The sequence below is a fragment of the Drosophila willistoni genome (assembly GCF_018902025.1).
Source record: "Drosophila willistoni isolate 14030-0811.24 chromosome XL unlocalized genomic scaffold, UCI_dwil_1.1 Seg141, whole genome shotgun sequence".
NCBI lineage: Eukaryota > Metazoa > Arthropoda > Insecta > Diptera > Drosophilidae > Drosophila > Drosophila willistoni.
Window position 1 is genome coordinate 14842558 of NW_025814052.1, and position 16462 is coordinate 14859019.

A 16462-nucleotide genomic window follows, 5' to 3' on the forward strand; every position below is an offset into this window, starting at 1 on the left:
TACTTGAAATACTTCATTATTTTTTGTAAGAACTTTATATATATATATATATGTATATGTATATATATATATATATATATGTTTATATACAAAATTTAAACATTAAGTGCAAATGTGGTATGCCTGCCCAGGGATGGAATTGAGAAACAATGGTTTGTCTTCCAGACAATCGAATGCCAATTGCAAAATGCAAAATATATTTAAGATTGAAAACTAAAATGTTTTATATTCGTAATGTATGTATATGTATACATATGTATAAATAAATTCACTGGCAACAGAAGGTTAAACAATTATAATTATTTTTCAAGACGAATATGATGAGTGGAATGATCTTTAAAGCCATTCTTTTTATTATTCTGAATCTGAATTTGAAATATTGCCAGATCTTCTATAAATGTATTTAAATACATATACATACGTACGTATTTATGTTTATTTAAGTAAATTTATATGCATGTATTAGTAAATATCTCAATTTTCGTGGACGTTTGATGTTAGGGAATTATTTTTTTTTGTTTTTGGGTAAGCCAAAAGTTGAATTTAGCACGCTTAAATTGGGGTTTATGAGGCGGCGGGCCAAAGGGGTAGATAGGGAGGGAAGGATATACTTAAGCTTCAAATAGGCCTTTTTCACGATTTTTATATCTTTTTGGACGCAATGAAATTTATAAATTTATGTTTTATGATATTTTGGTAAGTGTGCTCACAATTTTGTTTTGCTTTTTTGTTTCTTTAATTTTTTCGAAAATGAAATCTTTGCCTTTGGCTGATAAGTTTTGCCTAACGTTTTTTTTTTGCAAGTCATGTATTGTTATTGTGTACGTGTGTGTGTGTGTGTGCTATTTATATATATGTATATTTATGTATTTATTTATATATATTTTAAAATATCTTGCCATGCTTTATACCTATGCATCGGGTTTTTTTGTTGTCTGCAATTAGAATTTGAAATTGCGCGCTAATCGCAAAATTTGCATTATTTTATCATTAACTTTTTTTTTGTAATCTTTCATAAATTGGCTTTATTTTTGTAGGTTTTTGTTATCAAGTATTTTTATTTAATTTAATTATTTGTTTTATTTTTTGTTAATTTTTGGCCACTTAGTTTCATTTTCATTATTTTCATTTTGTGTTGTCGTTGCGTTTGTTGTTTTATATTTTGTATAAGTGTGTGTTTGTATGTGTGTTTGTGTGTGTGTTTGTTTATGTGTGTTTTTATTGTGTTTTCGGTTTTGTTTGGTTTTTTTTTCCATCTATTTCGAAAACGTTTTCACTAGATTTATCATAACTGATTATTGCGTTTTATAAACACTAACTCTCTTTCTTCCTTCTCTCGGTTACCATCTGCCTCTCTTTTTCTACCACTCATTTTTATTCTCGTCTATTCTGTTCTATTTAAACTACTTACTTAAGCCTTTGCGTTCTTTCGTTTAGTATGTTTTCACTTTCCGGTTGTTGTTTTTTTTTTTATAATTATATTTAAATATATATTTATTTGTTTGTAATGCTAGAAAAAAAAAGTTTTTATTTTCGTTTTTTTTTTGTGTTTTCTTTTTTGTGTTGTTTATGTTTTTCTCGCTCACACCAACACGTTGAATGCGTAATTTATAACTAGACAAAAAAATTAGTTTGCTTACTAGCCTAGAAATTGTAAAATGTCTATAAAAAAAAAAATTGTTGATAATAGTAATGGTAATAATAATAATAATAATAGAGACGAATGCACTCGTTACCTTCTGCCTGTTACATGCTTGTATTTGTTTATCAGTTGCACTCGCCACTCGTTACTCGTTATGTTGAGTTTAGGTTGTTTTTTTTTCTCTATATTTGATTCAGCTTTGTTAACTAGCAAATTAACGCTTTTTGTTTTTTCTTCTCGCATTCATCAATCCATTCAGTAGCGCTGCTGATACTCATGATGCCACCGATTAAAATCAATATGGAACACAATTATCGAGCCAGTGGAGAGGCCAGCCAGCAAATATCTGTAAAATGCATAAAAAAATAAAACAGAAGAGAAGTGTATTAATAATTAATAATAATTTGCTTCACATATATATTTTTTTAGTATAAATCATTAGCGACAATTTTGTAGGTTCACTTACTTTTGATCGTGCGTTAAGGCCAGCGAACGTATGCCCGCATTACAGGCGGGGAAGGCATAAAGTGGTGCCAAATTGAAGGTACGCCATACCTCCACAATGCCACTATCACCGGCTGTCATCAGATATTCACCATCCCGTGAAAGCAGCATGCACTAATTATGGGGTAGCAAAATGGGAAACAACACCGAAAAGATAACGAGTTAGCAAATGCATTTCAAGGGACATTCGTTTGCATTCGTAAATACCTGCAGATTGTCGTTGTGCGTCTCGTGGCGTAACTTTTTACCATTTATGGTATAGGCAGCCACATTGCCCTTATCATAGTTGATGACTATGAAACCCTCCCGGGACATTGTTATCAATTCGGGTGAATGGAATTCAGCCGGCGGATCCAGTGAGCGCAATAGATCACCAAATGTTGTGTGAATCAATACAGGACCGTCTAAGCGGATAGCGAGACAAATAGGGAGAGATGAAAAGAATATTGGACGTTCAAAACTTGTATTCTCTATACACAACTGGCTTTTTTTTAGATGATTTCACTTACTTGTCGAACCGGACACTACCAGACCTAACTCAGCGCTTATAACCACAGAGGTGACTGCCTGTTCGTGGCCAGTTAGAGTCGCACGAGGTGTTGGCACATCGCCCTCACCCACAATGCTCTGGGTGCGCGCATTCCAATGCCATAGTAGAACTGTACAATCAGCGGAGCCTGAAGCTATATAGCAATCGGAGGTAATATTGCATTCGGATCGGGCCATGCAGGTGACCACACCAAAGTGCCCGAAGACAATTTGAACGATTTTCGCTGAGAATATAAAAAAAGGAAAATAGCAAAGGGATACGAATCGTTAAGGGGGGTGTCTGTTGGGATTGTGTGTGAGTGTGTACACTTACCCGTCTCGGTGGCAAATACACGGAAACTATTGTCCCAAAAGCCGCAAGCAATCAGGAAACGACTATCCACTGTGGTCACAAAGCAATTCGAGCGAATCTTTAGCATTTGACTAAAGTTATCGCCCAGGTGACGCCGGCTAACTGCATTGCTATTATTATTCGTTCCATGGCCAGCTAACACAAAGAAAAAACACAACAGACACGTTCCAGTCGAGTGAAGAGAAAAATATGGTGGGGCATGATAACTTACCAAGAACAGGATCAATGGTCAACGGCTGATTTGAGCCCGGCGATTGCGGTGACTCGGCATAGCTGGGACTCTGGACGGAGGCGGTGTAATTGCAATTCCATCGATTCACGGCAAACTGATGGCCAGCCGTGACAGTCACAACCGAAGGCAACGATAGTTGCGGATACGTATTGGCCGATATGTGTATGATCGGCGAGTTCTGATAGAATTTTAACATCTGGCACAAGTCCTCGGGCATGGCGCTAAACATCATCGGCGACAAATGCATTGCCGAGCTACGTGGCGGATGGGGTTCCATTAGCAATTGGCTAGGAGTTTGTCCGAAATTGCGTATTTGATTTTCGACTGCTTCACGCATCACCGGATCGAGAACTCCGTCTAGATCAACACTTCCCTCATAGGTGAGATAGTAGAACACGTTAGTCGCCCTAATGGCCTCGGGACCTCGCTGCTTATAGCCGAATATCAGATCGATCCATTGATGTAGTTGACACGATACGAACTCTGATTCCAGGGCCATGCGATTGATGCGCACAAACTCTTCCGGGCTCTTGGCCCAAGGCGGTAGTTCGATGTCATCGACCAGAGCGCCATCTTCGCGATGTCCGAGCCGATAGCCAGATGAATTGTAAAACATTTCTGGCAGGAAGTACCATTCGGGTATCAGTTCCTTTACATCGGATGTATCGCGTTGACAATTCTTCCATGACAATGATACAGAAGAGAACAATCGATCGGGATAATCGAATTTACCGCCCTGTAGGGCCAGGAACATGGTGGTAAAAGGCTCGACACGGACCAACCAATTGAGCGTAAAAGCGGCCGTCGAATAATGAGTGCCATAGTGGAAAGGCGGAATCGTATCACTATCCCAGCTCTCGTAGCGCTCCTCAAAATAGGCACGACGCGATGGATTCAAGGCGCCAATGGGCTTCGACAGGTCGCGATAGTTCGAAGGTAGGCTGAGATCCAGATCCTTAGACTCGTAGTTGGTCAGCACCCAGGGGAAGATGGGATACTGATTGAGGTCATTGTATGTCCGTCCAGCGATTGTATTAAGGAACATCAAATACTCGAAATTCGATATTTCACGTCGTTGCCATTTTTGGGTCATGTTAGAGTTGCGCATTAATTGCCGAGGTGACATCATTGAGGCACGCCTGGTTTGCGGTATTCCGTACTTAATGCCAACACCCACACGGGGCAATGCTTTAATGACCTTTTTCACCGTGTGCTGATCGGGAAAGGCAAACAGAATGGAGGTACGACTGGCTAGAAATATCTCAAGTGCCACATTTTGCAGCAAATAACGACGCGAGAAAATGGCTCGCACTTCGGAGAAATACCATTTGCCATGCAAGTGATCGCAGTACTTAAGCACTTCGGCATCAATTTTCTGAAATTCTGGATGATCTTCGTCTACCTCGAAGAACATCTCAGTGCTGGTGATGGACACAGTGCCTGGTGCAACCAATCCGGGGGCAATTAGACGTGCCTTAGTGCTAATATTCACGGGCCCAGTTAAATCCAAATCAAGTTCCCGATCCTCAATAAGCAGTTCGGCATCGTCCAATAGTTCGCCGCTATGCTGAGATGATGGATGTGCTCGCGACACGGCGATTTGTGTGTGAAACTCATCGCGCGTCTGCAAAATGGCATCCTCGGGTGCTCCATTCTCGAGCGCCGCCTTCAGGGTGGCCTGCGGATGTGAAGAACCGCGTGGATTCTGAACCATACGTTTGCGTCGACGGGCATCGTCCTCCCAGGCGTCGAGCTTCCAGTACGTACTCTTTGGCAAAAGCGAACATTGTCCACTTGTAACACTGACACTGCTGGCATTGCCACTGCCATTTCCATTACCTTCACCCCAAGCACCGTGGCGATTGCACATTATGTTGCGAACCTTTTCCAACAATCGACTGGCAATCACATTATCTCTGCGTCGTGCTGCTGTTATCAGATGATCGCACATGCGTTCCTCATCCCGTCTCTCTAGTAAAGTCTGGGCACATTGCGACTCAAAATCGGCATGCTTAAGGACATCATCCGCTCGCATGCGATTCAATATGAATTCCGCTTCATTGGCCACGCGCACAATGTGATCCTTCATGGCGTGGGATAGTAGACGACCCTCATTGATTAGCTCTATGAAAGCGAGACCGGCATGCTTCTGCAGACTGTTTTGCCACTCCTGTGAGCAGAGCAACATGACCAGCTCTACCACCGAATGCGAGTTTTTGAATGTCGTCAGTCCCTTACCCTCCATTAGCAACTCTTGGCCATGGGAGCCCACAAGTGTTTTAGATAGGAATGGTGCGAAGTCAACCATGATTTCACGCAAAAGAGGACACACTGGACCCAGAGCGATTTCCAATTTCTGGGTAAGGCTGGCCTCACGGGACGGTGTTGTCAATGGCAATTGGGCCACCAAGGCGGGTGCCTTCATGGGCAACTCATCGGCCCGTGGACGCTGGACCATGGCGTTATTGGTGTTTATGTCATTTCCAGATCCAGAACCAGGGCCACCGACACCGCCGGGATTACCACTACCCGCGCCAGTTGAAGATCCATAGCCATCGGGTACACGAACAACAGAGATTTCCGAGTCCGGCTTATCGCCACGCTCTTGACTCTGATGCTGCTGATGTTGCTGATGCTGTGAATGATGGAGTGCAGATCCTTGCTGACCGGAAACAATCCCATCATGTTTTGCCATATCGGAGGCATTAGCACTATTGGCATCAACTAAGCCGACAACCATGCCAGCGCTAGCTGCTTGAACGGCAGCATCTTCATTCAAATTGACATCCGTCCAGCTTTCATCATTGGAATTGCTTGGCTTATGATCATCGATCAGTATTTCGCTAGATGATTCCACCTCTGGCACTTCATTTTCGGTTGAATTCATGTTCAAAGACCCAACATCCGAATCGACACTCTAAAGAATTTTGGATTAGACAGAGATAACAGTAATGGAAGTTATAGTTGTAGTCATGGTCATGAAGTCATGGTAAGTGTATCGCAGATTATGCTCAAGCAATCGATGTGGGAAATGTCAACTCTCTAGGCAGGTGTGCTGATGTGTGGGTGTGCTTGTGTATGTGCCAGTGTGTGTGCGTGCTCTCTGCCTATCATTTGCGCATTAATTATGGACATTGGACTATAAATCAAAATAACCCTCCCATCCCCCGTCCACACTGAGTTTCCGCCGTGTCAACACATGATGCATTTGTCATCACCCTCTAACACCTACACTCCCAACCCCCTTAACAGCCCAACCATCACCCAACCCATTCTGTCCATTCTGTCACTCGGTTTTTGGCCATGCCCAACCACGGCGACAGTTTGTCAAGTGATTTGCATAAAAGCATCAGCAGAAGCAGCAGCAGAAGCAAGAGCAGCAGTTCCAGGCATTAGGCAAAACTTCCTGGAATGGAACGAAAATGGCTCTGGCATATGACAAATTTTGTTAAGCGTTTGACAAATGTCAACTGTCAAATACAACAGCAAAATGACAGACAGACGGAGATGGCAACGGCGACGGGGTCGTCGACAGACATATGGAATGGAAGTTAGGGTAAAGGAGTCGCCTGATGCATGTTAACCCCAAAACCCAAAAGTGTAACTAGGTGTATGTCCTCAGCTGTTGCTTGCGTACAGCATGTCATCAACATGAAATCAATCGCCTCTTTGTTTGCCGGAATCCCGTCCATTCTCCCCCTCTCCCACTCCACCACTGGGCACCTAAAAGCAGTCCCAAACCCCATTGAAATCTGTGGAGTAACCCAATATCCACAGCACAGTCCACAGTTGGCCGTTCTCTCTTCTCATCTTGGTCACGTCAAAAGTTGATATATATGCATACACCTTCCGCACCCAGGGCAGTATAGACGGAGTTTGAAGTTCCCACACACGCACACACACTCATAGACTCACACCATGTCAGAGTTCATTAAGGGAAAGGCGATTTTCCGGAGCGCAAAAAAAATGAAGGCTACAAATTGAGTGGGGTGTGGGGAGATGCCAAGAAAAATGCGGCTTGTGGATGCTGATGGGGCTACATATTGTAGGCACATTTCACTAATTGCACTTGCCACACAAACACACTTTGGCACACACACACACATACATAGAACACATACATTTACATATATCTACGGTTACATTAGCATTTACATTTACATAAACATACATACGCACATAAATCGGATTACTGAGACAGAAATACAGAGTGAGGGAGTGAGAAAGTTACATATATACTTTATATAACTTGCATACAAATCGAAATCGAAAGGAATGTACAAGTGGGGGTAAAATTATGTTTGGTATCCAACGAAGTGAAGTGGAATAAATTTAATGGAACAGCAAATACCAAATGCCTAAATAACTACCTCTATCTTCACTTTTATGTTTAGGTTTTTTGATTGCTATCGTTGGACTAAACCGAAATCTAACTAAATAAGCCATTTAACATTGTTTTCTTAACATTTGATTATTAGTTTTTTCTGAATTAAAAAAAAATAAATACCGAAAATACTTTTTTCAAAAAATTATAGCATACTATTTGGGGCGAGTGAGTTTTTAATTTTAACTTATATTACTTTAAATATATAAAAATCTGGACATGAATTTTTGTTTTGTTACATTTTTGCACTCGTTGAATTGACCAGAATTTAATTGGTATTAAAGCTGAATTTTAGAAAAATAAAATTAGTCAGCCTAAGTGAGCGAATTAGAGTTTCTGATCAAATGTATAACAATGTTTGCTTTTAAATTCATTATTAACTTGATTTTTCAATCAATTAATAAGGTTGACTTTTTTCATTTGCATAACTAATCGAGTTATGCATAAGTTTCAAATCAACTTGTGTTACATAGAAATTATTTCCAAGCGCTTTTTAACTGATGACAATTCAATTAGCTATTTGCCTCCCAACTAATCCATTATCCTCTCCAGCTCTATTAAAGTATTAACCATTTCAGTTCGCAAATATTGATTGAATTTGTTTATAATCGATTTTTATTTATTGCCATAATTTGTTTCGTCTGTTGTTCAATTAGTAAAGTTATTTGTTTCGTTTTTTTTATTGTTTTCGTTAATAACTTTTGAATTCAATTTAAAATTAAACTAATGACAAACAAAGGGAATGGAAATGCCATATTTATGAATAAAAAGCAAAGACGAAAATGTGAATTGAAATTGCAAATATTTTGAAAATGCAATAAATATTTATAGATTTATGTGTGAATAAGGCGAGGTGGGTCTTGATGGTGGGTGATGGTGGTTTGGTAGTGCACTAATTAAACAAGGAATAACAATGCAAATTTCATGAAAATTTAGATAATGCTTTCGTATTGCTATTGAAGCACTATGTTAGTGTTAGTATTAGTGGTCTAATGATTAGTGTTTCGAGGTGGTTCGTGGTGGTGGTGGTGCGTCAACATTTTGCCCATTAATGTGGTGCTAGTAAAAATATAATGGAATTTGATAGTTTAATTCACAGTGAATTAGAGTAAAGAAGTGAGTTTGGTTTTTGGTGTTTTTAGTGAGTAATTAAGTAAGTTAGTGGATTGATTGGTGAGTTTTTCTTTTTTTTGTTTGGGTGGTGGGTTTTTTTGTGGCTGTTACGACATGTACACAAATTATTTGCATCATCTGAATGAATATACATTTTTGTTGGTTTTGATGTTTCTTTGATGTCGGTTTTTTTTACCTTTGGCAATTTTTGTGGCACCATTGGCTTGGGTGGTGACAATGGTTGCTGTTGAATTTTAATTGTATCTTTGGTTGTAGTAGTTGTTGTTGTTGTTGTTGCTGTAGCAGTTATTGTTGTTGTTGTTGTTGTTGTCTTAGTGTTGTTATTGTTATTATGAGCGGTTGTTGTTGTGGTTGTTGTTGATGTCTGATTAAATTCAATTGATTTTTGATTTCAAGTGTCGAAAATTTTTTGTTATACATGCAAATGAAGGTTGTTGTTGTTGTATTGTTTCAAATTAGTTAAGAAAATTAGTTCAATGATAAATTTTGTTTTTTAACTTACTAAATAAGTTCACATACACACTGAATAATGTATATATGCATATGTAAATACACATACACACATATAAATTAATATATTTATATATTTATGTATATGAAACATTCACTCAACTGAATTATGAATTAACTAAAACATGCAAAGTGCTTCTGCAGCTTTACTTTCTTTTTTTTCTCTCATAAACCTTAACTAACCAAATAGATTAATATACAGGTATATTTAATATATATATGTAGACAAGTAGCAATTTTACGATTTCATATATAAGAAACAAATTCTTACCTTGATCGATGGCGGTCCACTGGAATGTGAATCATTATCGGCCAGCACTGAGGGATTGTTCTCATCGACAACGATTATCTCATAGTCGCTGTCCTGAATTTGGCGTGCACCTGCAGAATTGAGAATGAAGCATTATTAAATTGTGGCCTAATGTGGCATAGTTTTTGGTCATTCAAATTGATTTTTTCTTTCAATAGGTCTCATTACAATACAAAAATACTTGGAATATATTATGTAAATAATTGTCAATTGGAAAAGCTTTAACAAAACAAATTTAAAATTAAATTCATAGAAAAAACAATAGTTTATAAATTTAATTTTAAGACATTAATCTCTCACATTCGCATACACACATACTTTTTATTTAAAAACAGTTTCACTCTTAGGTATGACTATACATCTATGTATAAATTGTTCTTATTCTCGAGATTCACATTCAATCAATCTGTCCATCTAAAAATTTATCCAAAATCCGTATTAAAGTTGATAGCAGAAATAACGATTTGGTATAAGGCCTTAAGAGTTTAAAAAATGTTCTTTTTTTAACTGCTAGCTACTGGCGTTCTCCTATCTGGTAATAATTAGTATGGGGAATTTCTATTCTACGTCTCTCTGCAGTCAGTCTGCGTTTATCCCCGGCAAATTAACCTTCTTTAACATTTTGACTATTTTTCTCGTTCCTTTCATTCGTTTTTAGGTTTTTTCTGTTTATTTTTTTTTTTCGCTGTGGCTTAATTGAAATTTATGAGTGTGTTACACTTTTTTCCACTCAGGTTTTTGTTGCGGCTTTTGCAATAATTTTTCCGACACGCCGTCCCCAACCTCCTTTCATAGCAGACACACACACACACAAGCGTACAGATAGAAAAGGAAGAGAAAGTGTGGAAAATAGAGGGAGCACCACAAATTACTTCTGTACAACATTTGGAAGATTTTATCGGCTCCAACAGTTGTATAAACTGTGTTTTTTGTCGCTTTTCCTTTTGCCACATTTCTACATTTTTTTCATTCGGTTTTAAATTATCCCCGCTCCGTTTTTCATTTTCTTTTATTGTTGCGACTAATTTACATTTCTGTCGCTGGCATTAATATAATAATGGAAAGGCTGCCCCAGCTTTTTGCTGGTCAATACTACATATATATTTAGTCCTTTTTCTTGGCATAATACTCTATACAAAAAATCGGGAATCGTAAAGGCGTTTGAACAAGAAGTTGTGGAATATATACATGTTTAGTACCCGTATATCCATTTGTTATATCAGTCAACCGATAGTACTAATAAGTAATAATAAGATAATATTATAGACTTTTCAATGAAAATTAAGTGGGTATTTAATTGATTCTAAAGAGTTCTCTTAAATAAATGTCTCAACTGAGCTTTTTGGTTTTGAACAACAAAGTATAGTTGAAGTGTTTTCATATCATATGAAAAGTATCAAAAGAATAATTATTATATACTATCGCATCAACTTTTTGTTTATAGAATATGTGTAACAAATAGAAAACAAAGAAAAATGGAAAACTTTTTGTCAATCTCTCTTACTCCACTTTTCTCTTTTGTTGCTTTTTTTCGTTAAGGTTTTTTTTTTTATTTTTTTTTGAATACACGTTTTGGTATGGCCATGTCCAGAGGCAATTTTTAAAATTGCAGGCGTGCCGAATGCCATTTTATGGCCTGTCGGTGAAATATTTTATGCGCACACACACACAGACAAACACATTTTCATGTATATGTATGGATGGCAAATTGTATAATTTTCATGTAATTCATTTTCATAAAATGTAAAATTAACGAATTATGTTTTATTGCAGAGGAAAAGAACTTTTCGCGCTTCATGGCCCTGATGGCCTTTTCTCTATCTCTTTCTCTCTGTGTGTCCATCTCGTTCGCTCCGAGTGGCAAATGAAGAAAAATTGAATGAAATTTCTGCTGACAAAGCTTGTGGAAAAGCCAAATGAAGAAGAAGGAGGAGTGTGATGACGATGAGGAGGGGCAGGATAAAGAGGAGAAGTCGCATGGTATGTAAGTTCTTCTAGTTTTGGCCTCATGTAAAAGCCGCCTGGATCTGTCAAAAAATTCTGTTTGCTCCTGTCATTTTGTGGCTGGGCAGCATTAAGTTCAGCATAAGTATGAATGAATGTGTATCTGGTGCGTCTGTGTGTGTGTGTGTGTGAGTCGGTGTGTTACGAAGATAGATTGCACTTTTTAAGAGCATAAATCGATTACTGCACATTTGCCACCTTCCGAACATGAATCAACATATATTCACACACACACACACACACATACACATACATATGTGTGTAAAACAAATTAGCCAACGTCGACTTCGCTGTAGCTGCCGCTGTCGTTGCTGCTGCTGCTATTTCTCTTACGAAAATCAAATTCAAAATATAGGTATAACAAAATAAAAAATTTTGTTCTTTCAACATGCGCAACCAAAAATCGGTAGACATAAAGAAAAAACCAACTGAATGTAGAACAAGAAAAAAAATCAACGGAATCATGAATTTCCATAAATCTATGTATTTATGTATTGTATGTGCGCTGTATTGTGCAAAAGGAAAAAGAAATAAACAAAAAGGATAATTCTTGAACTATTTAAAGCATTTCAAAATTGTGAAAAAAGGACAAACGAAAGTGAAATGCAACAGAAAAACAAGAAAATCAAAAAACTGAAAACAAATGGGAATTTTATTTTATCAATTTGTTTCAACTTGATACTTTAATACGCCTTAATCTTCTTTCGATTAATAATAATGTGCCGCAAACAGTTGATAGAATTATGCTTTATGTTCGCTTTTAATTTGTTTACAATGGAATTATTATTATAAATAGTTTATGCATATGTGTATGTATGTATGTTTGTACATCTGTATATATAAGTAGACAAATAGATATGATAAGATTAGCGTGGGTGAAAAAAATATTCTTTCAAATCTATTGATTTATTCTGCTCAAATGAAAATTCTGGCAATTGTTATTTTCATTTCCTAATGGAATTATTGCTACAATTTTTAAGAGAATGTGTTTTCAAAGTTTACAAAACAACAATGTATTTATACAAATATATTTTTTATGAAATAGATAAATTATCCTTAAAGCTGATTGTAGACTTTCGTAAGGCTTTTTTTTTAAACGAGGAGGAGACACACATAAAAGTCGTCAAAACTATTCTTTAATATATTGAGACGTGGATTTTTTGGTTGTGTGATGAAATATTTTATTGTTAAATTGTTGATAAATTACTATTTCCCTTTGGTCTAGAGTTTTATTTGAATGTTTTATTTATTTATTACACACATATACATACACACACAAACAATCAAAATGAAACAAAACTGCGAGTTTGGTGGACAAGGGAGCGGTAAAAAAACAAAACTGTACGGCATACATATTTACAAATGGCTATGGATGATTGTATTTATGCAATTAAATGGGGCAAAATCCAAATAAATTGAAACGCATAAAATGAGCAACAAAATACATATACACCGAAGTGGAAAAAAAACGATAGAGACAAAATTCAAAGCAAATGAAAGCTATACAAAAGAAACAGAAAACAAAAGAACAAAAAACAATAGACAATTGAACAACATTCAATTTCTATTCTAACAAATAACTGATAAGTAATAAATTTCGAATATCTAAATATAAATTAAGGTGCACATATATATCTAAATCTATCCATATAACTATATACAAATTCTTATATGAGTAAATAGAGAGAGAGAGAGAGATAGAGAAAGAGAGAGAAAGAGTGAGACCTAACTTATACTATAAACACACAGAGTGAGATAGATAGATGAAGAGAGAGAAATAAATATACATTTCTAATCTACACACACACACACACATACACACACTCACACACACACACACACACACACAAACTTATAAATACAATCAACAAAGACAAAGAAAATTTTCGCTGTTATAGAGCTAAAGCGAGCGATACCTGTTCCAGAGCCAGACACATTGCCGGTGCGTCCATTGTAGCGGTAATTATTATTTATGGCATTTGTCTTGTAAGCATTAACACCGCCAACGCCGCCGACGCCGACGCCACCGCCGCCAACACCTCCACCTACATTGCCATCAGCCATGCCTATGCCCATGCCCATGCCCATACCCATGCCAATACCCATGCCAGCCATGCCAGAGATGCCACCACCTCCAGCACCAGCACCAGCACCACCACCAGCAGCAGCACCAACACCACCACCAACAGCGGCAGTTGCCGTTGATGAGTTTGGATTATTATGACCATTCCTCAGATTTCTCATATTGTTCACCATGGCATTGTTGTTATTACCATGACCATTTAGATATTCGGCCAAAACATGTCCGTTCTGATGCTGCTGGTCGACATTACGCATATAAGCATGGGAATGCGGATGCGAATGCGGATGAGCATGCGGATGATAGACAGTTCCTGCTGCTGCTGCTGCACCTGTCGACCCATTCTCATAGTGTCCTCCACTGGTATGTTTACCATTTGGTTGTTGTTGCTGATGGCCATTGATCATGGCATAGTGCGGTTGTTGCTGTTGCTGGTGCGTGTGATATTGCTGCTGCTGTTGTTTGTGGATCTGTCTGTGGGTTTGCTGCTGACCTTGCGAAGCCAAACTGGAAAGAGATGAACTTGAAGCTGGCTGTGAAGTGGCCGTCGAGCTGGCCGATGAACTTGTCGAGTGTGTGGCCAAAGTAGTGGGCGAAATGTTGCCACCCAATTGCTGTTGCTGCAACTGCTGTTGCTGCTGTTGATAGTAGCTTCCAGCTATATGATGATGTGAGTGATTGCTGTGGGGCGGCTGTTGCTGCTGCTGGTAGTAGTGTTGCTGCTGCTGTTGTTGCTGCTGCTGTTGTTCTTGCATGTTGCCGGCAGACACATGATTCTGATGCGACTCGGGCAAAAATTGTGGATAGACATGATGCGACCATTGGGGGAATAAGGGGCGAGCACTGGCAGCTTCTAAAGTTTATATTTTTTGTTGTTTTATGAATATTTACAGAGGAATTGTTTTTGGTTTTTTTCGGGGGAAGGGATGGTGGGCGTGGCGAAAGGTTTTTGTTTTTTTTTTTGTTGTTGGTTATCATATATGTATATTGTTTTATTTTATTTTTTGTTATTTGTACAATCCGAAAAAGCAGCAGAATAAAAAGGAAACAAAGAAAAGGAAAAATGAAAAACCGACCAACAACACATGATGAGTTTTTTTTTTGGTTTGTTTGTCTTTTTAAGTTTTGATTCTCTTTTTAATGTTTGGTTTGCGGTTTGTTTTTGTATTGTGGTTCTTTTTTAATGTGTTTTCTTAAATGCTAAGTGATTAGAGTTCAAATGAAACAAAATCAAAATCTAAACGATAGATAAAACGGAAAAACAGAACAAGATGAAGGGCCATGAAAGTGCGCCTAGCTCAGATTAATTTGCTGTTCATTGTTCATTGAAAGGGGAGAAGGTAGTGATGGTGGGGGGTGTTGGGTCGTTACGACTACCACTATGAATATACAGAACAACACATTTGTTTAGCTGTATATAAACTCAGTAATATATATTATATGACAAGAATAACCCAAATCAAAAGAAACGAAACAAGCTCCAAGTATCGAAACAAAAATCACATGAACGATTCAATGAATGAATGGAACGCATGTGAAACAAATGATACAAATATCAAGTAGAAGAAAATCCAGGTGTAATTTGACATTTTTTTTTGGTGCATTAGAAAAGAAATCAAGACAACGAAATGAGCAAAGTAAGACGAGACATAGAGACAAAGACGAAGCAGAAGGCAAAGACGCAGACAAAGACGAAGACGAGCGAGACAGAAACAGAAACGGAAACGGAAACTGATGCAAATAAGGATGAAACCCATAATCAAAACGAACACAAGTAGACAGAGACAATAATAGGTAAACCGGAAACGAAAAAAAAAACAAAAAAAAACGAAACAATTATAATTGATATATAAACCCCCAAATATTTCTTGAAAAATTAGAAAAATTATACATCAAGTATACATATATGGATATACTTTTATACCCATAATATACTTCGAAGCATCGAAGTTTATGTACCCTTGCAGATCTGTTTATAATATATATATATATATATATATATATAAAATAAAATAGTTATCTCCCATGATATCAATAGATATAACAGGTAAACCATTATCTAAACCAATTGAGCAAAGATATTTGTTAAGCGTTCTATCTAGTTTAAATCGAAAGCGGATGGACTAATCAACTGTCAGAGTACAGATACATGGGAAAATTAAAACCTACCAAATCGAACTATATAATTACTCACTGCAAGGGTATAGTAAACCGACTTCATTTTATATAATATAATAATTATTTGATTATATATGAAAATATATTGGTATATATTGGAAATATTTGTTAGGTAACAATATATAAGTTAAGTTAATTTGGAAAAAACTTACCGCTATTACCGCTGCCAGCTGTGCGTTGAAGCACTGGCGATTGACGTTGAATTTGTGGTTCCGCAGGTGGTTCCAATATATCACGATATTTGGATACCATCAATACTGAAATGAAGTAAACAATGGCTAGTGATAGGAACTGAGCCTGTTTCGTTTCCTCCTAAATAAGGAAAGAGAGAGAGAGAGAGAGAGAGAGAGAAAGAGAGATGGGAGAAAAGAGCAAGTTAGAAAATTCTACAATAGTTCGAATTTCGCCATTCAGACCAACTCACCACATCACGATAGATGACAGCGCGCAAACGATTCACATCCATATCTTGGAGGAGCTTCTCTGGATCTTTGACCGGCGACAATTGGCCGGTGATTGATTCGACAATATTCTAAAATAGAGTTATTCAATTTATATAATGAAATCAAATGTGACTGCAAGG

The 16462-nt window shown here is 37.4% G+C and overlaps 1 protein-coding gene across 5 annotated transcripts in view; it reads right to left on the reverse strand.

Annotated features, from left to right (window-relative positions):
* Window positions 1-1699: 1699 nt before the first annotated feature.
* The window catches only part of LOC6638028 (neurobeachin), a 160205-nt gene continuing 145442 nt past the window's right edge, over window positions 1700-16462 (reverse strand). For 3 of the 5 annotated variants that reach the window (XM_047011173.1, XM_047011172.1, XM_047011171.1), the window contains 11 exons: window positions 16304-16411; window positions 16032-16191; window positions 13538-14554; window positions 9579-9688; window positions 8973-9161; window positions 3259-6196; window positions 3009-3182; window positions 2656-2919; window positions 2354-2550; window positions 2109-2260; window positions 1700-1988 (listed from right to left, as the gene is read on the reverse strand). In XM_047011173.1, coding sequence (XP_046867129.1) covers window positions 1898-1988; window positions 2109-2260; window positions 2354-2550; window positions 2656-2919; window positions 3009-3182; window positions 3259-6196; window positions 8973-9161; window positions 9579-9688; window positions 13538-14554; window positions 16032-16191; window positions 16304-16411 — 5400 coding nt within the window. In that variant the 3' untranslated portion in view covers window positions 1700-1897. The remainder of the gene's footprint in view (window positions 1989-2108; window positions 2261-2353; window positions 2551-2655; window positions 2920-3008; window positions 3183-3258; window positions 6197-8972; window positions 9162-9578; window positions 9689-13537; window positions 14555-16031; window positions 16192-16303; window positions 16412-16462) is intronic. The other 2 variants (XM_047011175.1, XM_047011176.1) reach the window with 1 other exon arrangement.